The sequence below is a fragment of the Xiphophorus maculatus genome, chromosome 23 (assembly GCF_002775205.1).
Source record: "Xiphophorus maculatus strain JP 163 A chromosome 23, X_maculatus-5.0-male, whole genome shotgun sequence".
Lineage (NCBI taxonomy): Eukaryota > Metazoa > Chordata > Actinopteri > Cyprinodontiformes > Poeciliidae > Xiphophorus > Xiphophorus maculatus.
This window is the reverse complement of record NC_036465.1, coordinates 554,177-571,182: the sequence shown is the minus strand read 5'-3', so window position 1 is coordinate 571,182 and position 17,006 is coordinate 554,177. Positions and strand designations below refer to the sequence as shown.

The 17,006-nt window shown below is 47.0% G+C and overlaps 3 protein-coding genes across 6 annotated transcripts; 1 reads left to right on the top strand and 2 right to left on the bottom strand.

The window, feature by feature from the left end:
* The first annotated feature begins 78 nt into the window (after positions 1-78).
* On the top strand, positions 79-3,414 carry mrnip (MRN complex interacting protein). Of its 3 annotated transcripts, none has more exons than XM_023328381.1 (7): positions 79-476; positions 1,223-1,282; positions 1,872-1,978; positions 2,467-2,500; positions 2,568-2,692; positions 2,817-2,880; positions 3,159-3,414. In XM_023328381.1, the coding sequence occupies exons 1-7, from the start codon at positions 417-419 to the stop codon at positions 3,390-3,392; spliced, it is 684 nt and encodes a 227-aa protein (XP_023184149.1). In that variant the 5' UTR covers positions 79-416; the 3' UTR covers positions 3,393-3,414. The 3 variants fall into 3 exon arrangements, with proteins under 3 accessions (XP_023184149.1, XP_023184148.1, XP_023184150.1); XM_023328380.1 differs by having other exon boundaries at positions 2,437-2,500; XM_023328382.1 differs by lacking the exon at positions 2,467-2,500.
* Positions 3,415-3,446: 32 nt separating this feature from the next.
* sqstm1 (sequestosome 1) lies at positions 3,447-7,158 on the bottom strand. Its single transcript, XM_005812279.2, has 8 exons — positions 6,860-7,158; positions 6,168-6,263; positions 5,407-5,690; positions 4,400-4,544; positions 4,259-4,327; positions 4,046-4,191; positions 3,797-3,971; positions 3,447-3,725 (listed from the first exon to the last, which is right to left on the bottom strand). Exons 1-8 carry the CDS (start codon positions 7,026-7,028, stop codon positions 3,565-3,567), a joined length of 1,245 nt encoding a protein of 414 aa, XP_005812336.1. The 5' UTR covers positions 7,029-7,158; the 3' UTR covers positions 3,447-3,564.
* A 2,681-nt stretch (positions 7,159-9,839) lies between these two features.
* On the bottom strand, positions 9,840-16,892 carry rnf4 (ring finger protein 4). Of its 2 annotated transcripts, none has more exons than XM_005812277.3 (8): positions 16,709-16,892; positions 11,859-11,975; positions 11,604-11,754; positions 11,420-11,502; positions 11,327-11,339; positions 11,150-11,246; positions 10,479-10,530; positions 9,840-10,372 (listed from the first exon to the last, which is right to left on the bottom strand). In XM_005812277.3, exons 2-8 carry the CDS (start codon positions 11,901-11,903, stop codon positions 10,223-10,225), a joined length of 591 nt encoding a protein of 196 aa, XP_005812334.1. In that variant the 5' UTR covers positions 11,904-11,975; positions 16,709-16,892; the 3' UTR covers positions 9,840-10,222. The 2 variants fall into 2 exon arrangements, with proteins under 2 accessions (XP_005812334.1, XP_005812335.1); XM_005812278.3 differs by having other exon boundaries at positions 9,842-10,372; positions 11,892-11,975.
* Between the last annotated feature and the right edge of the window lie 114 nt (positions 16,893-17,006).

Here is a 17,006-nt window from a genome sequence, read left to right as displayed (position 1 = left end):
TCTTCTGTGGTGTTTATGTTGAAAATGTGAGCACAGAGGAAGTGCAGCGCCCTCTAGGGGGCGTACCTGTGTTAGTAACATGCGGACAGCAGAAGGTACAAACAGCGTCAAATAGGAGATGATGATGTATTTCAAACAAAAGAAGAAAATAAAACCTCACCGGCTGCCGTACAACTGATTCGGTTTCCACCACTTAATGGCTGAACCCAACAGAACCGGTTCCGGTTTAACCCAACAGAACCTCAGAGGAACATGGTTCGGCTTCAGGCTCCTCCTCCCAGCAGGGGGCGCTCTTCCCGTGTCATTCTCTTATATTCTTCCCCTCCCTGTGACGTCATAGCGCGGTTCAAACGGAACCGCGGGAGCCGGTGAACGCGCTGCCTTCTCTTGTCCAGAACCAGAGCTGCGGGCCGGTCATGGTGCAGGACTTTCACGTGGTTCGGTGTTTCCGCTGCCAGAGCTTCCAGGTGCAGCAGGTGAGCGTCCGGTTAGCTGCTGCCTGACTTCCGGTCAGAGGTTCGTTCACTTACAGAAAACAACTAAACATCGGCAGCTGGTAGGTGACATCCTGTTAAAGATGCTCCGTCTAGAAATTATCACGGTTCTATTGGACCAACCAGAAGTCAGCGGTCCGGTTCTGGAGTCTGGATCTGGGATTCAATCCGCCAGAACAATCAGCAGACCGGAAATTAAAGTTCAGGTTCCAGAATATATTCAGTTTATTTCCCACCTGTAAACCAGAGGTGCTCACAGCGCGGCCCGCGGGCCGTTTGGGGCCGTAGGACTCGGTTTGTGGGTTCAGATTTGTCCCGGTAAATGGAGCCGATGATGTGATGGCAAAACTTTAGTCAAAGTTCGTGATGCTGAGAAAAAACTAAAACCGTGTTCCAGAACAAGAAAATACAAAAATTAGACCCATAAAGAAACGGGACATCTTTCTTTTATTAAAGAAAACATTTGAACTTTTTTTTTTTTTACTTCGTTTTATAAAATTATTGCATCTAATTTATTGCTGGACAGAAAAAGCAGCAGTGAACTTATTCTATGTTTTGGCGCCAAAGGTTTGAACTCTTCTGAGTAAACAAACAGATTTCCAGCCGAATGATGAATTATTATAATTATTATCATATGAAAACTCAAAGTTCTGCTTATTTTGGTTCTGAGCCTAGATTGGACCAGAATCAGCCCTTGTTGAGAGTTTTCCCTGCTTCTTGTCTGGCAGGTGAAGAAGGCAAAGAAATGGAGCTGCAAGCTGTGTGGAGAGAAGCAGTCACTGCTGAAGGTCAGAACTGGGTCAGAACCGCATCAGAACCCAGGTCAGAACCGCAACGGGTCAGAACCCGGCTGCAGGTCTGCATTCTCTCCTTGTTTGGAACCGGACCTTGTGCGGGTTTCTGATTGGACGACCACAGCTCCCCCTGCTGGAGGGGCGGAGTCAACCTTCCCACGTTGACCTGCTTCCCTATTGGCTGAGAAGCAGGAAGGAGGGCGGGGAAGTCCATGTTGTCGTAGCGATTGAGTATTTCCTGTTTATCGTTCTGATCCAGTTCAGATGCTCATTGATCAAGTGATCAGTCCAATCAGGAGGAAATTCTTAGTTCTGATCCAAATCCATGAGAGGTTCTGCTGAGGTTCTACAGAGCAGAACCACTGAAAACACCAGCTTCTCTGGAGCGGTCCAAAGTGTGACAGAACCAGAACCATTGTCCCCTGGTCTCAGATTGACCAGGGGACAACCTGACATTGGGGTTGGCTGGTTCTGTTCCTGCTCCTGTGAGTTCTGGGTCGTTCAGTCCTGCTTTGGTTCTGTTAAAGTTCTGCTTTCCTCCGGGTCGTTCTCCAGAACTCTGATCAGAACTTTTGGTGGGCAGGAATTCGGCCGTGGATCTGGAGCCGACTGCCGGCGCCACGTCCAGAAGCTGAACGCCATGAGGGGAGCCAAGATGGAGGAGCAGGAGGCCCACGCCTGGTCGCTATGGTAACACACACCTTTACCTGAACCAGCAGTGTGGTTTGTCCTCCACACTGGGAACACTGGTTCCCAACAACAGTTGGTCTCCCGTCTGGATGAACTTTCTGCTGTTAGCGAGTCTCAGACCGGAAAGGAGAAGAAGATGAGACTGGCGTAAAAATGGTTAGCGTTAGCTTCTGCTAATGTCTTCATGTGCTTAGCAGTTTAGTGTAACGTAGCTCAGACTGTTGTTTAGTTAATTAGCAGCTAGTGAAGCTAACTTTTGGTTAGCAGTGCCCACTTCTGGTAATCACTACAGCTGATTTTAGTTCAAACATGTTCTCCATGACAACCATGGTGGCCATCTTGAATTTTTCAGTGGCTTTCTCTGGAAACATCTGTGCCAAGTTAGGGGAAAGATTTAGCTGAAATATTGAATTACCTGCTGTATTTTCTGATTGGTTTGTGGAACCACCTGAGCTCAGGTGTTCTCCCTGGCTCCTCCTTATCTACAGTGAGCAGGAGGAGGAGCAGCATACAGGTGACCAGGTGAGACCCGGTTCTGTCTCTAAACCAGGACAGCTCTAGTCTCTGAGCTCCGTGTGTCTGGCTGCAGGTGAGACCCGCTCAGGTGAGTCGTTGGAGCAAATATCTGGACACACCTGAGGAAGAGGAGGAAGAGTCTGAAGAGGAAGGCTTGGAGGGCAGAAACCATCTCCACGGCAACCAAACCATTAGCAGGTGACTGAGTTTAATGTGTCTCTCGTTTACTAGTTCCAAACTGGTTTTACCAACTGGAACCAGCAGACCAGATCAGAGAGAAACAACTGATCAATAATCAATAATCTGCTGATCTTTATTCCAGGAAGAGACACAGACCAGAGGAGCTGGGAGGAGGAAGAGGAGACGAAGGCTGCCCACCTGTTCAGGTAACATACCTGCTGCTGACATGGAGCTGCTCACGTTGCTATGGCAACCCTGGAGAATTATTTTATTGTTTTTCCAGCTGCTGGATTCAGTTTCAGAAATGTCCAGCAGGGGGCGACTGAAACCCTCCGTTCCTATTTGTAAACAGAGAGGCTTGAAACTTTAATGTCAGGTGACTCAGCTCTCTGCTCTGATTGGCTGATGCTGTAACGTTTGTTTGCTTTATTGGAACAAAAAGAACCAAAAATCCTTCAGATTCATCGTCTTTTCTTCTGTGCAGCTGAAACGGACAGCAGTGACATCATCTGTGACATCATCAGCAGCCCCCAGTGGCTCCGGCTCCAGGTGGGGGCAGTTCCTCAGTGCTGACAGCTGGGGGGCGGAGCATCCTCTTAGTGGGCGGAGTCAACCAGCAGACACTGCAGCAGCCAAGCCCCGCCCCCAACTTCCTGTGTCCTCCATGTTTGACAGCGGCGAAGATTTCAACTTTGATGAGGATTTTCTGACTTTTTAGCTTCGATTCTTTTCGTTGTTGTTGTTTACATCAGAGACTCAAACACATTCTGACATCATTTCAGGTTTTTATTGATCAGAAACCAAAGAACAAATAAATCTATTGATTATAGAACTCAGACTGAAGCTACTGATTAAATGCTAACAGGCTACAGGAAGCTGCTGAGATGATGTCACTGGTGTGGGCGGGGCTGCTTGGCGTACTGGATGGCATCGAGCGCAGCGCCGATGTCGCCGTTCTTGGCCTGCAGCAGGTGAGTCAGCCAGCCGCCTTCGTCGCCGAAGCCCATGGACAACATGGCCGCCAGCGACTCCACCAGACGCGGGTCGGCTTCTGGAGGGAAGGGGGGGAGCTTAGCGACCGCCGTGGTCATGGCAACCAGAGAGACAGAGTGTGCTGCTCACCTTGAGGCAGGTGTGGGTAGAGCGCGGCCTCCCGCAGGCCGGTGGGCCCCTGCTGCGGGGCCCCGGGCTCCAGCGGCGCCCGGCCCTCTGGCTGCAGCGACTGCAGCTCACCTGTGGACGGGTCCACCTCCTTGGAGCTCAGGTGAGTCCACTCCTCGTCAGAGTCCCGGCTCACCTGCAGCCAGGAGTTCTGATCAGAAACTCATTGATCCCTGATCGGTTCCAGGGTTTCTAAAGCTGCTGACTGACCTTTGACCCTTGATTGACTCCGTCCTCGTTGCTGGCTCCGCCATCTTCGTTCATCTCTACGTCACCTGGCCCTGCGCCGCTCTGAGTGGGCGGGGCCACCTTGGTCTTCTGACCTTCGTGCTCCACGTCAATGTCCACGTCGATGCCTGCAGATGGAGATGACGTCACTTCCTGTTCAGCAGGAAGCCCTGAGCGTGTTGTGACATCACTCACCCAGCGGGCTCAGCATGGCGGCCACGCCCTCACCGATGTTCTTCAGGAAGTCCACGCTGGCCTGGGAGGCTGCACAGAGGTCAGAGGTCAGTCAGCTGACTGAACCTTCAGCTCCAACAGATTTCTGTTCTGATAACTGACCAGAGGGGGCGCTGCTGTCCGCTGCAGGTTTAGCAGCCCCGGCCTGCTCCTGGTTCTGGTTCTGGTTCTGGTTCTGCTCCTGGTTCTGGTTCCACATTCCACAGTGTCTCATCCTCTTCATCCACTTCCCCCGAGGAAACCAGTGCTGTGGGCGGAGCCAAAACAACCACTTCCTGTTACAACACAGCAGCTCTTCTGATTGACTCTGACCCACTGTAGGTGGAGCCTATCAGCCAGCCAATCAGGAGCGAGCAGCGATGAACAAACAAAACAGGAAAAGCAGCAAAAACAGCAAACATGAAACGCTGCTTCCAGACCACTAGGGGGAGTCTGCTGCAGTTATTTCCTACAGAGTTAAGGTAATAAATAAATGTTTTTCTATAATATTGTGAAAAACAGAGAGTTTGGGAAAAGATATGATGTTCCAGAAACATGATCTGTCGGCTCAAATATCCACTAGGATATTTTTATTTCTTTTAGTTCACTGTAGTATAAATAGAATAAAAAGAACAAAAATACAGAAAAGGAAAAAAAAATTCTCTTGACTATTTCTTAATAAAAAGTTACTAAAGTAAATTTATTCCTGTGTTATAAACAAATTTGTGGAAAGACGGAGAAAAAAAATTCTATGTACCTGTAGTAGTAATTAAAGTAATAAAGGATCTGATTATTATAAGAATAAAAATTATTTTTGTCTGATGGCGTAGATGAGTCCAACGTGTGATTTCTTATTGAATTATAATCTAAATCAATTCGGTTATTCACTAGGAATGTGAAATAAATGTTAACTAACATAAATAAATATGTTCTGCTACATATTAATAATGATCTAAAATTATATATTTTAGGGTGTAGGGTTTACTGAGGTAAATGTAGGGTGTTGTTGACTCCCCCTAGTGGTCTGGAGGACGTAGTGTTCACCTCGTTTCATACTTGCTGCTGGTTTTACTTATTATGACGTTTTTTCCAGTTTGCGTCAGTCATGCCCCTGCAGTCCCAGGCCTCACCTGCAGGGGGTGCCAGATGGGCAGTAGAGCGTGCTCAGTGTGCTTCCCCTGAGCCTGGCAGGAGGAGCAAAGGTCGTAGTCCGGACACACCGAGCATTTGAAGCGCGTTCCCACCACCGCGCCTTCGCAGCCGTCGCACGTCACGTTAGGGTGGACGGCGGGGGGCGGGGCCATGTGTGTGGGCGGGGCCGTGTGGGCGGGGCCATGATGATGAGGAGGAGGGGGGCCGAAGGCGAAGGGGGGGAAGGCGTGAAGAGGGAAGTCCCGACGGTGCTCCTTCCTCTCTGAGGATTCAACAAAACTGAGACGGAGGCAGCATCACACACACACACTGTAACACACTAACACACACACTGTAACACACCAACACACACACTGTAACACACTAACACACACACACACTGTAACATACTAACACACACACTGTAACACACCAACACACACACTGTAACATACTAACACACACACACACTGTAACATACTAACACACACTGTAACATACTAACACACACACTGTAACACACTAACACACACACACACTGTAACATACTAACACACACACTGTAACATACTAACACACACACTGTAACATACTAACACACACACTGTAACACACACTAACACACACTGTAACATACTAACACACACACACACTGTAACATACTAACACACACTGTAACACACTAACACACACACTGTAACATACTAACACACACACACACACTGTAACACACACACCGTGACCCCCCTCCCCCACCTACCTCTGATGTAGAGGCGGAACGTGGCGTCCTTCACGAAGCTCAGCCCCATCATCAGCTCATCGTCGGAGGAGAACGCCACCAGGTCTCCATCTTCATCTGAAACATCATGACATCATCATGACGTCACTATCATCAGGAGCCAATCGGAGCAGGCCTCTGTGGCCACACCCACTACAGCTTCAGACAGGGAGGTCACGTGACTGGAACCAGAACCTCCTGAGGAACTGGGTCACCTGGTTCTGATTTGTTAAAACATCCCAAACAAAACCTGACCGGCTGGCCCAGTTCTGGTTCTGAGCCGACTCGGACAGAGGGAGCAGACCAGAACCAGGTAACTATGGCGGCCATCTAGAGATGCAGAGGAGTCTGACCAATGAGCTGTTGGCACATTAAAGGAGATGGTCTCCATGGTGATGGGGCATTTGTTTACACCCAGAGGAGACAGGACAGGTGTACCAGCTTAGGGGCGTGGCAGAAAAATCAAACAAGGTCATGTGACCTGAGAGTTTACAGGTCGGACCAGAACAACTGGGTTTGGTTTTACTCTGAAACCAAAACATCTGGAGAACACCTGGACATCTGGGGCTCCAGCTGCCTGGAAACACCGGGCCTGAGGCTGACCTCTGAACTCTTCTCATTAAAACAGTTAATCCAAGCTGCGTCAGGACGTGTGCAGGTCACGTGACGCTCACCTTTATAGAAGAGGCTGCAGGTGGAGCCGCTCAGGTTGGAGAAGACGGCCGCCACCTTCCGGCTCAGGTACTCGAAGCTGCAGGAAACCTCCTGGTCCACCGCGAACCGGCGGATCTCCTTCACCTGCTCGTCCTTCCCCAGCAGGTAGGCCTTTACTGTCACCGACATCCCGACCGGAACCGAACCGAACCGAGAGAGAGAAAGAGAGAAAGACGGGCCGAGCGGATCAGAACACGAACTCGACAAAGTCTGAAAGTTTGTGACGCAGCTTGAAATCTCCGGCCTTTTATGTTTACTTCCGCCTCCGACGTCACCGCTGCCTGGCGTATGCGGGCTCCCATTGGCCCGCTCGGAGTCCCGCCCTGACCGACGGCAGGCTGCGGGGTGAGCCGTGCGGGACTTTCCAGCGAGCCGCGTGACCGGCCGGCCAGATCATGGAGGAAAAACACCTGAGTCACGGTGACGATGCGCTACGTCATCATTAAGGTTGTTGAAGTCCATCTACGTGCGAAGACAAAACATTTTTTACACCTGAAAAATACCTGAATACCACCTGTAACCAGACGGAAGTGATTCTACCTTACAGGTTAGGGCCTCAACTTGTCAAAATTATTAATAGTAATAAGAGTTATAATATTGTTCTGCATCAGAAACAGGTTTCATGTTCAACCAGAGATGTCAACAATATCAGGCGGTAAAGATTCACCTTTATGACGCCATTGACCAGTAATTATTGGCAGCCTGCTCTAATTCCCTCTGTAGTCCATCAGTTATCTTCACTAGAAGTTTCATTAAACTATAACTAGGCCACAAAATATTGAAACTTATAAATACATTACACCACTAAGATGAAGCTATATGTAGATATGCAATAGATAACATAAGATTTTTTTCTCACAGAATCAGAAAAATTTGTTCAGTCAAAACTGAACAATTTTTGACCTTAAATGAAATGAAACGTCTGACAAGAAAAAGACCCAAAAAAGAGATTTGATGAAAAACATTGACTTAAAAGATATAAAGACGTAATAAATGAAGTTACAGCAGAAATATATTTTCCACAGTGAGTGAATGTCGTCTGAACAGTAAACATTCCGCTTTAGCTAGCTGGCTGCTAGCCTCCAAAAAGTATTAACTCTGACCTCAAACTCAAATTAAAAATACGCAAATATATTTATCTAGAAACAGATCCAAAATGTCAATAAGGATATGCATTAAGCTTATCTCTATATAGGTTACTGGTTTGCGTTTGTTAGCCATCATAAGCCAGGCTACTAGCTGAACCGGCTACTAGCTGAATCGGCTACTAGCTGAACCGGCTACTAGCTGAATCGGCTACTAGCTGAACCGGCTACTAGCTGAACCGGCTACTAGCTGAATCGGCTACTAGCTGAATCGGCTACTAGCTGAACCGGCTACTAGCTGAACCGGCTACTAGCTGAATCGGCTACTAGCTGAACCGGCTACTAGCTGAACCGGCTACTAGCTGAACCGGCTACTAGCTGAATCGGCTACTAGCTGAACCGGCTACTAGCTGAACCGGCTACTAGCTGAATCGGCTACTAGCTGAACCGGCTACTAGCTGAACCGGCTACTAGCTGAATCGGCTACTAGCTGAACCGGCTACTAGCTGAATCGGCTACTAGCTGAATCGGCTACTAGCTGAACCGGCTACTAGCTGAACCAGAAGCTAATTTCACTTTGACGTCACTTTCCCAGTTCCAACCTGCTGGTGTGTAAATGATTTTAAACAGATGTTGCTTCTTAAAGCATATGGAGGAAAAACACCCGAGTCAAGTTTCTACTGGCATTGCTTTTTGTAACACATTTCAATAAAAAATAAATAAATCAATAAAAAAAACAGTCTTTGTGCTTTTAATATTTCTATATTATTTAAAAAATATATATTTTATGCTTACAGTAATTTGGGGGTTGGGGTTCATCCTAGAACACACCTGCAGAACTCAATCAGAACCAAACAGTAAAACTCCCAAACCGACATGTTTTCATTTATTTATCTTTAATGTTTTGGAAAAGTCAGTGTTATAAATAGAGCAATAGAACAAAACAATGAAGCAAACAGATCAGAAATAAAACAATAAAATCAAACATGTCAACGAGTCAGTGACCTTAAAAACTTCAGTAATCTTTGAATGTTGTCATATGTTTGTGTTTATTTTAGGAATCATTCAGGCGATCCAAAGAACCAGCACCGGTTCAGTTAGATGGAACAGAACCACGGATTCAGAATCTGGCTCAGGGTTCTGTGGAGGATCCAGAAGCTTCTGGTCTGCTGTTTGTTTCTCATTGTCAATAAAGTTTCATCTCCCAAAGCAGGAAGTGGGTGAGGCGATGAGTCAGGGTCACGGGATGAAAGCTGCTGATGGATCATGACTCGGCAGGAAAACTGAAGACCCAGATGTGATCCGGAAGAAGTTTTCCGTTCTGCTCCTTCCAGGTCATCGACCTTCAGCTGACCAGCAAAAACCAAGACAGACAAGTTACAAGTTTTTATTTTGCTTTAAAAGATAAACTGGACTAGATCCTAAAAAAACGTCCATTTTGATTTCTGTGCCGACAGTAAACAGTTAGGATTTACCTGAGTGGGTTTAGAACTGATGATAAAGTTATGTTGAATGCAGACAGAAATGATAATTAGCATTTTTATTACAGTTGCAGATTTTCATATAAATGATTAAACAGCAGAACCCTGAGGAACTCCTTCAGAAGTGATTTCTCCCCGACACGTAGAACTTCCAGAGTCTCCAGAACCTTTTTCAGATCCAGAACAGTTATTCCCATCGGACCGGTTCTGTTGTGACGAGGTAACTGCAGATTTATGGACCTGATTGGTTCTGGTGCTCCCAGGGTCCAAACAGCAAGTAAAAATAAACTTTGGAGGAAATTAAATAATTTGAGAACAGATTTTATTTAAAAAGGTGAAAGATAAAAGTTTAAATTACAGATGAAATGAAATGACTAAACCGGAACCAGAACCTTCAAACAGCAGCTGCAGGACTCACTGGAGTCACACCACGCCCCCTGCTGGACCTTCTGCGCTACTCCTTATTTTATAAGAATGAATTTTAGAAATCAAAACAATGGAAACCATGATAGTTTGAATTTAGTTCTCTGAGTTGAGTGGTTGACCTGGTGGGCGGGGCCTGATGCCATCTGACCAATCAGTCAAGCAGCCGTTGTTACTCCATAATATTTAATAGGAAAACATCATTCAATCCGCCATCTTTAAACACAAACTATAAAAAAAAAATATTTTCAGCAACCGCTGCGGATTACTGTCGACGATGACGCCACTGAGGACAGCCAATAGCAGCTCAGTCCGCTGATGATGTCACCAGGTGTCAGATGTAAAGAGGGTGGTACTGGCGCGAAGTGAGCCGCTTCCTGCAGGTGGGGCAGGTGTGTGATGATGTCAGAGCGTCCCTCAGACACTGGCTGCAGAACACGTGGCCGCACTTCGTGGAGACGACCAATCGCCCGCTCTCTACGATCTGTGAGGAAAACAAGAGCCAATCAGAACACAGGACTGGGGTTGTAAAGCCCACCCACCTGACCAGAGAGCAACATTCTGGTTCTGATCCGGTTCTGGAATCTCACCTCGGAGTACAGGTCCAGACAGACGGGGCAGCTGATGAGACCTGGAGTCAACCTGCAACAGACACAGCCTGAAAGGTTCTGGTTCTGGTATCCAATCAGCAATAAGTTACTGATGTCAGACCGGAGCCATCTACTTCCTGGAGGGTTGATTCATTTTTAAACGAGCTCAATAGAACCAAACAGCGAGAAGGCCAAAAACAAACAAGTACATGTGACTAAAAACCGGTTCCAACAAGGAGAACCCAGAACACACCGGACCTGACTGGACCCGGCCGGAACCATGACTAAGACCCAAAGTTAAAGATTCTGAAGAAAAATCTGGGCTGCACAGTGGAGTAGTGGGTAACACTGTTGCAGCAAGAAGGTTCTGGGTTTGATTCCTGGCCTTTTCTGCATGTTCTCCCTGTGCATGGTGGTTCTGTCCGGTTCTCTGGGTTCCTCCCACAGAAACATGACAGTCAGGTTGATTGGTTTCTACATTCTCCTTAGTGAGTGTGTGTGTTTGTTTGTCCTGTGTCTCTGTGCTAGCGACCCCAACAGGATAAAGGTGGAAGAAAATGGATGGATGGAGAAAAATCCAGACCAAGCAGGGATGGGTGTAATACCTGGACGTGTATCAGCAGGGATCGGTGTAATACCTGGACGTGTATCAGCAGGGATCGGTGTAATACCTGGATGTGTGTGCAGTAGAGGTGATGGCAGCTTGAACGACAGTGGGCGCGTCTTCATCTTCATCACTGCTGAGTACATAGCTCTCACCCGGAGGCCCTGATGGAAGAACCAAGAAGGTCTGTTACTGGTCCGGTACTGGTCCAGCATGAGGTCATGACAGCAGATCCAGGTTTTACCTTCGTCCACCAGCTGGGGGCAGGAGAGAGAGAAGCAGAGTTATGTGTGTGTGAGAAGCAGCTTCCTGTCGGTCGGTCGGTCGGTTTGTTTACCAGCTCCGACTCGTTGTTGGTCGTCAGGTCAACCACAGCAGACTCTGATCCCTCGCAGGTGAGGTCCACCACTTCCTCCACACCTGGACACAGCAGAGCCACATGAGCCGGACCGTTCTGCAGAACCTTCAGCACAGACCGGAGGTTCTGGACAGGTTCCAGGTTCGTCGGGTTCTACACCGACCGTCCTCGGCGCCGTCCATCACGTCGATGGGCTCCGTGGGGGGGGCGTGGTCTCTGGCACCGGCTGTCCTGCGGGGCCGACCACTGACTGCTCTGCTGGTCTTGGTTCTGGAGACCAGAGAGCTTCCGGCGGGCCGCCGCTTCCTCTGAGCCTGAAACACAGGACATGATGTCAGCAGGGGGCGGAGCCTTCTTCACCTGGACAGGTGCAGCCGCTCAGAGGTCTGCAGAGCGATCAATAAGAGCCATTGATCACCTGATCAGGTGGCTGCAGATCCAACCGACTCACCGAGCTGCTCATGTCCTGAAGAGTTCCGAGGTCCAATCAGCTGTCTGGGTTCAGTCCTGGATCCAGGTGATCTACAGGTTTACTCTGTGTGAAAACATGGAACAGACATTTCTGACTGGTTCTGGTTCTGGTTCGGACCAGAACCAGGACCAGAACCTGGAGGTCTGAAGTAAAAACTAAGGGAAGTTCGGCCCTCTCCATCATCTACTGTTTGTTTTTTATTAAACGTTTTGAACGATTGTGCAGAATCACGTGGCAGAAACGTTCAAGAACAAATCACGTCTTCCAGGCTGAAGGCACATAGAATTATAAGAAAAATAGTTAAAAATATCAATAAATAACATTTTGTCAGACATCAAACAGAGGAGAAAGAAAAACAAAAACTAAAAAGAAAGAGGAACTAGTTCTGAAAAAGATCCAGTTCATTATCAGCTGATTTTCCTGCTTGTTCTCCATCAGTTTTAAGGCTCTGAAGGTTTTTAAAGTCAGTTTTTCTATTTTCACATTTACAGGATCAGCAGGTTGTTCAGTACCAGGTCGGTTCTGGTCCAAATTAGACTTAGACTTAGACTGACTTTATTGTCATTTTGCATGCACAGGGTGAATACAGAACGAAATTTGGTTGCATACGGCTCAGGACAATGTTTTGAGCTTTCAATTGTGAGGTTACTCCAGAATAAAATAAAATACAGTATAAAATATAAATATAAAATATAAAGTGCAGGACTGACAGTAAAATAGAAGTTATTTAGCTCTGTACATGTGCAAGGTATGAAGTGGAGACCAGATTTTAAGTGCAGTCCAGTTAAGAGTTCAGCAGTCTGATGGCAAGTGGGAAAAAGCTGTTTCAGAACCAGGTGGACCTGCACCAGATGCTGCAGAACCTCTTTCCAGAGGGCAGCAGGGAGAACAGTCCATGGTGGGGGTGTGAGGGGTCACTGACGATGTTTCGGCCTCGGGACACGCAGCGCTGGGATGAAATGTCCTGAATGGAGGGAAGGGGGGCCCCGATGATCCTCTCTGCTGTCCGCACCACTCTCCTCACGTTCTTCCAGTCGGAGGCGCTGCAGCCTCCACACCACACAGAGAGGCAGCTGGTCAGAATGCTCTCTATGGTGCTTCTGTAGAACGTCTTGAGGATGGGCGGGGGCAGGTGTGCTCTTCTCATCCTCCGCAGGAAATACAAGCGTTTCTGTGCCCTCTTGACCAGAGACGTGGTGGTCACAGTCCAGGTGAGGTCGTTTGTGATGTGCACCCCCAGGAATTTGGTGCTGCTGACCACCTCCACAGCCGAGCTGTTGATGAGCAGTGGAGCGTGGCTGGGCCGGTTCTTCCTGAAGTCGACGATCATCTCCTTCGTCTTGTCAACGTTCAGGATCAGGCTGTTGTCTCTGCACCAGTCCACCAGCTGCTCCACCTCCTCTCTGTAGTCCAGGTCGTTGTCGTCTCTGATGAGGCCCACCACCGTTGTGTCGTCCGCGAACTTCACGATGTGGTTGGTGGCGAACCTGGGGGCGCAGTCGTGTGTCATCAGAGTGAACAGCAGAGGGCTCAGGACGCAGCCCTGAGGGGAGCCTGTGCTGAGGGTGATGACATCGGAGGTGTGTTGTCCGATCCGGACTGACTGAGGTCTGTCGGTGAGGAAGTCTAGCAGCCAGTTGCGCAGGGGGGTGCTGAAGCCCAGGTGTCCCAGTTTTCCTGCCAGATGCTGTGGGATGATTGTGTTGAACGCTGAGCTGAAGTCCAGGAACAACATCCGCACATGATTGTTCTTCTCCTCCAGGTGAGCCAGGCTCAGGTGTAGGGCGGAGGAGATGGCGTCCTCAGTGGAGCAGTTTCGGCGGTAGGCAAACTGGAACGGGTCGAATGTGGAGGGGAGTCTGGAGACGATGTGTTCTTTTACCAGCCTTTCAAAGCACTTCATCATGATGGGAGTCAGTGCCACAGGCCGGTAATCGTTGAAAGAGGTGACTTGAGGTTTCTTTGGCACCGGAATGATGGAGGCAGTTTTGAGACAGGCTGGCACTGTGGCTTGGTCCAGTGAGGTGTTAAAAATGTCTGTTAGGACACCAGCCAGCTGACCTGCGCATTCCCTGAACACCCGCCCAGGTATGTTGTCGGGGCCTGGGGCCTTCCGTGGGTTGACTCTTTTCAGAGTCTTCAACACATCGGCTGTGTCCAGGCAGAGTGCCTCCTCTTCCTGGTGGGGAACAGTTTTCTTTGCCGGAGTACTGTTCAGTGCCTCGAACCTCCCAAAGAAGTTATTGAGTCCATTTAGAAAGTCAGCATCAACTTCACCCACTGGGGGGGAGGATGGATGTTACAAATGTTACATCCTCTGTTTTTAAGAGGTGAGGCAGGAAGAGTTTAGTTGAGATCCAGACCTGAAAGTTTCCCCAAAAGGTCCATCTGTTGGTGTCAAAGTTGAATCTTTGTGGTAAAAATTCCCTGGATGGAAAAACATTATTGAGGATTTTAATGAACTTTTTTAGCTTTAGAGGAGATTTAAGGTCAGCAGTTCTCCACTTATTAACCTCTGAACCAGGAAACAAATTTAAAATTGAGTTTTTATTTGGTCAGACAGGAAATATAAAGTTAGATAGAAAAATATAAAAACATATATATAAATATAGTTAGTTAAATATAAAGTTAGTTAGAAGCTGACTCATCTGTTTGTTACTTTTGTAACTTTTTAGATCCAAACAGTTGAAGTAACTGAAGGTTAGCTGACAGAGGGGTCAGAGTTCAGAGTGAGCGGTCCAGATTATAAGCCAAGTTCCTCAACCAATCTCCATTATCATTTAGAAAATGTCTTGTGGACCAATTTTCCATCCAGCGATGCGAACACAGAGAATTATTCCTGCAGCTCATCTCTGCTGCTCCAGATGGAGTTTGGTGAGGAGTGAAGCTGTTCATGTTCAGAAGAGGCAGATCACTTAACAGGAAGTCTGTCGACACCAAAGTCACATCTAAGAACAAAATCTATGCATCCAGTTTTTAAACAAACCTTTGGGGAGACAAAACCAGAAACTATTTCCCTTCATTAGAAACGATTTCTAATAAAGGGAACCAGTTTGTGGTGTCATCAGCTAGTCATAATTTTGGTAATCAAAAATGTTTAATTTAGGTCAATTTGAGTATTTTATGAAGATACTCATCACTTCAACGGCAAGATGAAGAGGAAGGGAGAAACATTGCAGCTCTGTTTCACTGGGTTTCTATTACTCTACAGAAGTTGTTGTTTTTAAAGGTTTTGTTGGCTCTAGTGGCCTTTATTTGAAAGTAGTTTGACAGGAAACAGGTGAACAGAGAGAGGAAAGACATGCAGCAAATGTCGCCAGGCTGGGAATCAAACCTGTGACCACTGCCACGAGGACTAAGGCCTCAATACGTGGGTCGTGCCACAGCACCATTCTACAGAGGTTTGTCCAAATCCAAACAAGTGTAAAACTTGAAAAACGAAAAACAAACTGATGCTCCAACATGTCAAAGGCTTTGTAGAAGGAAAAGGATGAAACGTTTATCCTCAATCAGGTCACTGTATTCAGGTAAATCCTGCACCAGCCTGATGTTTTTTATCTTTAAACATAAAACCTGTTTGGTTTCAGAAATAACCTCCTTAAGGCCAGTCTTTAGTCTGTTTGTGTAGATAAATGTCAGTAGTTTATAATCACAGTTTAGAAGGTGGTTGTCTAGAACCTTGCTGTCTCTTCCTGTTTGGGTTTCAGGGTGATGACGCCCTGCTTCATGCTGGGAGGAAGTGAATTATTACATAAGATCTTTAAACACCTGGAATATAAATTCTCAGATAATCCCAGAAATGTCTATAGATTGGCAGTAAGGCCGTCAGGACCGGGGATTTATCCAGTTTCAAGCACATGGTGGCGCTGTCTAGTTCTTCCATATTAATATCTTTGTTGCAGTTTTTCTTGAAATCCTCAGAGATTTGAGGGACAAAGTCTTTGACTAGCAGAAGGTCGCAGTCTGGGTTGAAAAAGAGGAGCAATAAAGGTTTTGACAAAAGTTGCAAATTTTCTTTGTAATCAGTTTGGTCTGAACATTCATTGTTAATAAGGGACTGAATGTGGTTTTTTACTTGCTTTCTCTTTTCCAGTCTGCAGAAGAATGAACCGGTTTTTTCTCCATTTTCTTCTGGATCTGATAAAAGCTCCTTTCTTTCGTAGATTGAGTCTAATTTAGCTTGTAGGTCAGGAGGTTATTTTTGTCAGCATCAGTCAACATCAGATTGTTTACTAACCTTACGTCTTCCAGGTCATTGTTTTTTATTTTATTTTATTTTTTTTAGGCTTTTGCTAAAAGAGATAGAGTAAGCCCGTATCTTATATTTTAATTATTCTCATTTTTTGGTGTAGGTTATTATTGAATCGTCTCCGATCATCTATTGTTGACCACTTCCTGGTTCATCCACGTCATCAAGGCCTCGACCAATCACGGTTCAGATCCAAACGAGAACATATTACCGTGTAAATACAGGTTTGTATTCCAATTCTTTATGCTAACAGATTTTATTGTGCCATAAAAGACTGACTATCAGGTTCATATCCACAGAACCAGACGGTTCTTTCTATCCAAACGGAATTTTAAACCATTTATCCTTTGCAGCCACCTAAACACTAAACAATCCAACACCACTGTGTGTCAAACACCTAAAACATGACCAGGTAGCCGGCATGTGGTCGGACCGGCTCCGGAACCAGGACCTAGCAGCAGCTGTCGCTGTGGGAAAATGCTTCAGTTTCCCACAGAAGCATTTTTCGCCACAACACCGCTGTTAGCCATTAGCCTTCCTGACTCACCACCAGCGGGTCCTCCAGGTGTGATCCGGGACCCACTGACACCTGGAAACAGATCCTTCTCAGAATGGATCACTGCAGTCCGGATTACTTTGGTTCCGATCTGGAGAAGAGAAAAACTCGGACTCAGTCCCGCTGAATCTGACACTAACGGCAGCTTCCTCTCTTGTTCTGTTGCAGCGGAAGTTGTTGCCCGGCACAGGCCTCATCAGCGCCCTCTGCAGGATGGAAAATAATCAGGAAAACTTGTTTTTAAAGTTCGGCTTGGCCTCAGACCTTTCTGTAAATCCTAAAAAGTTTC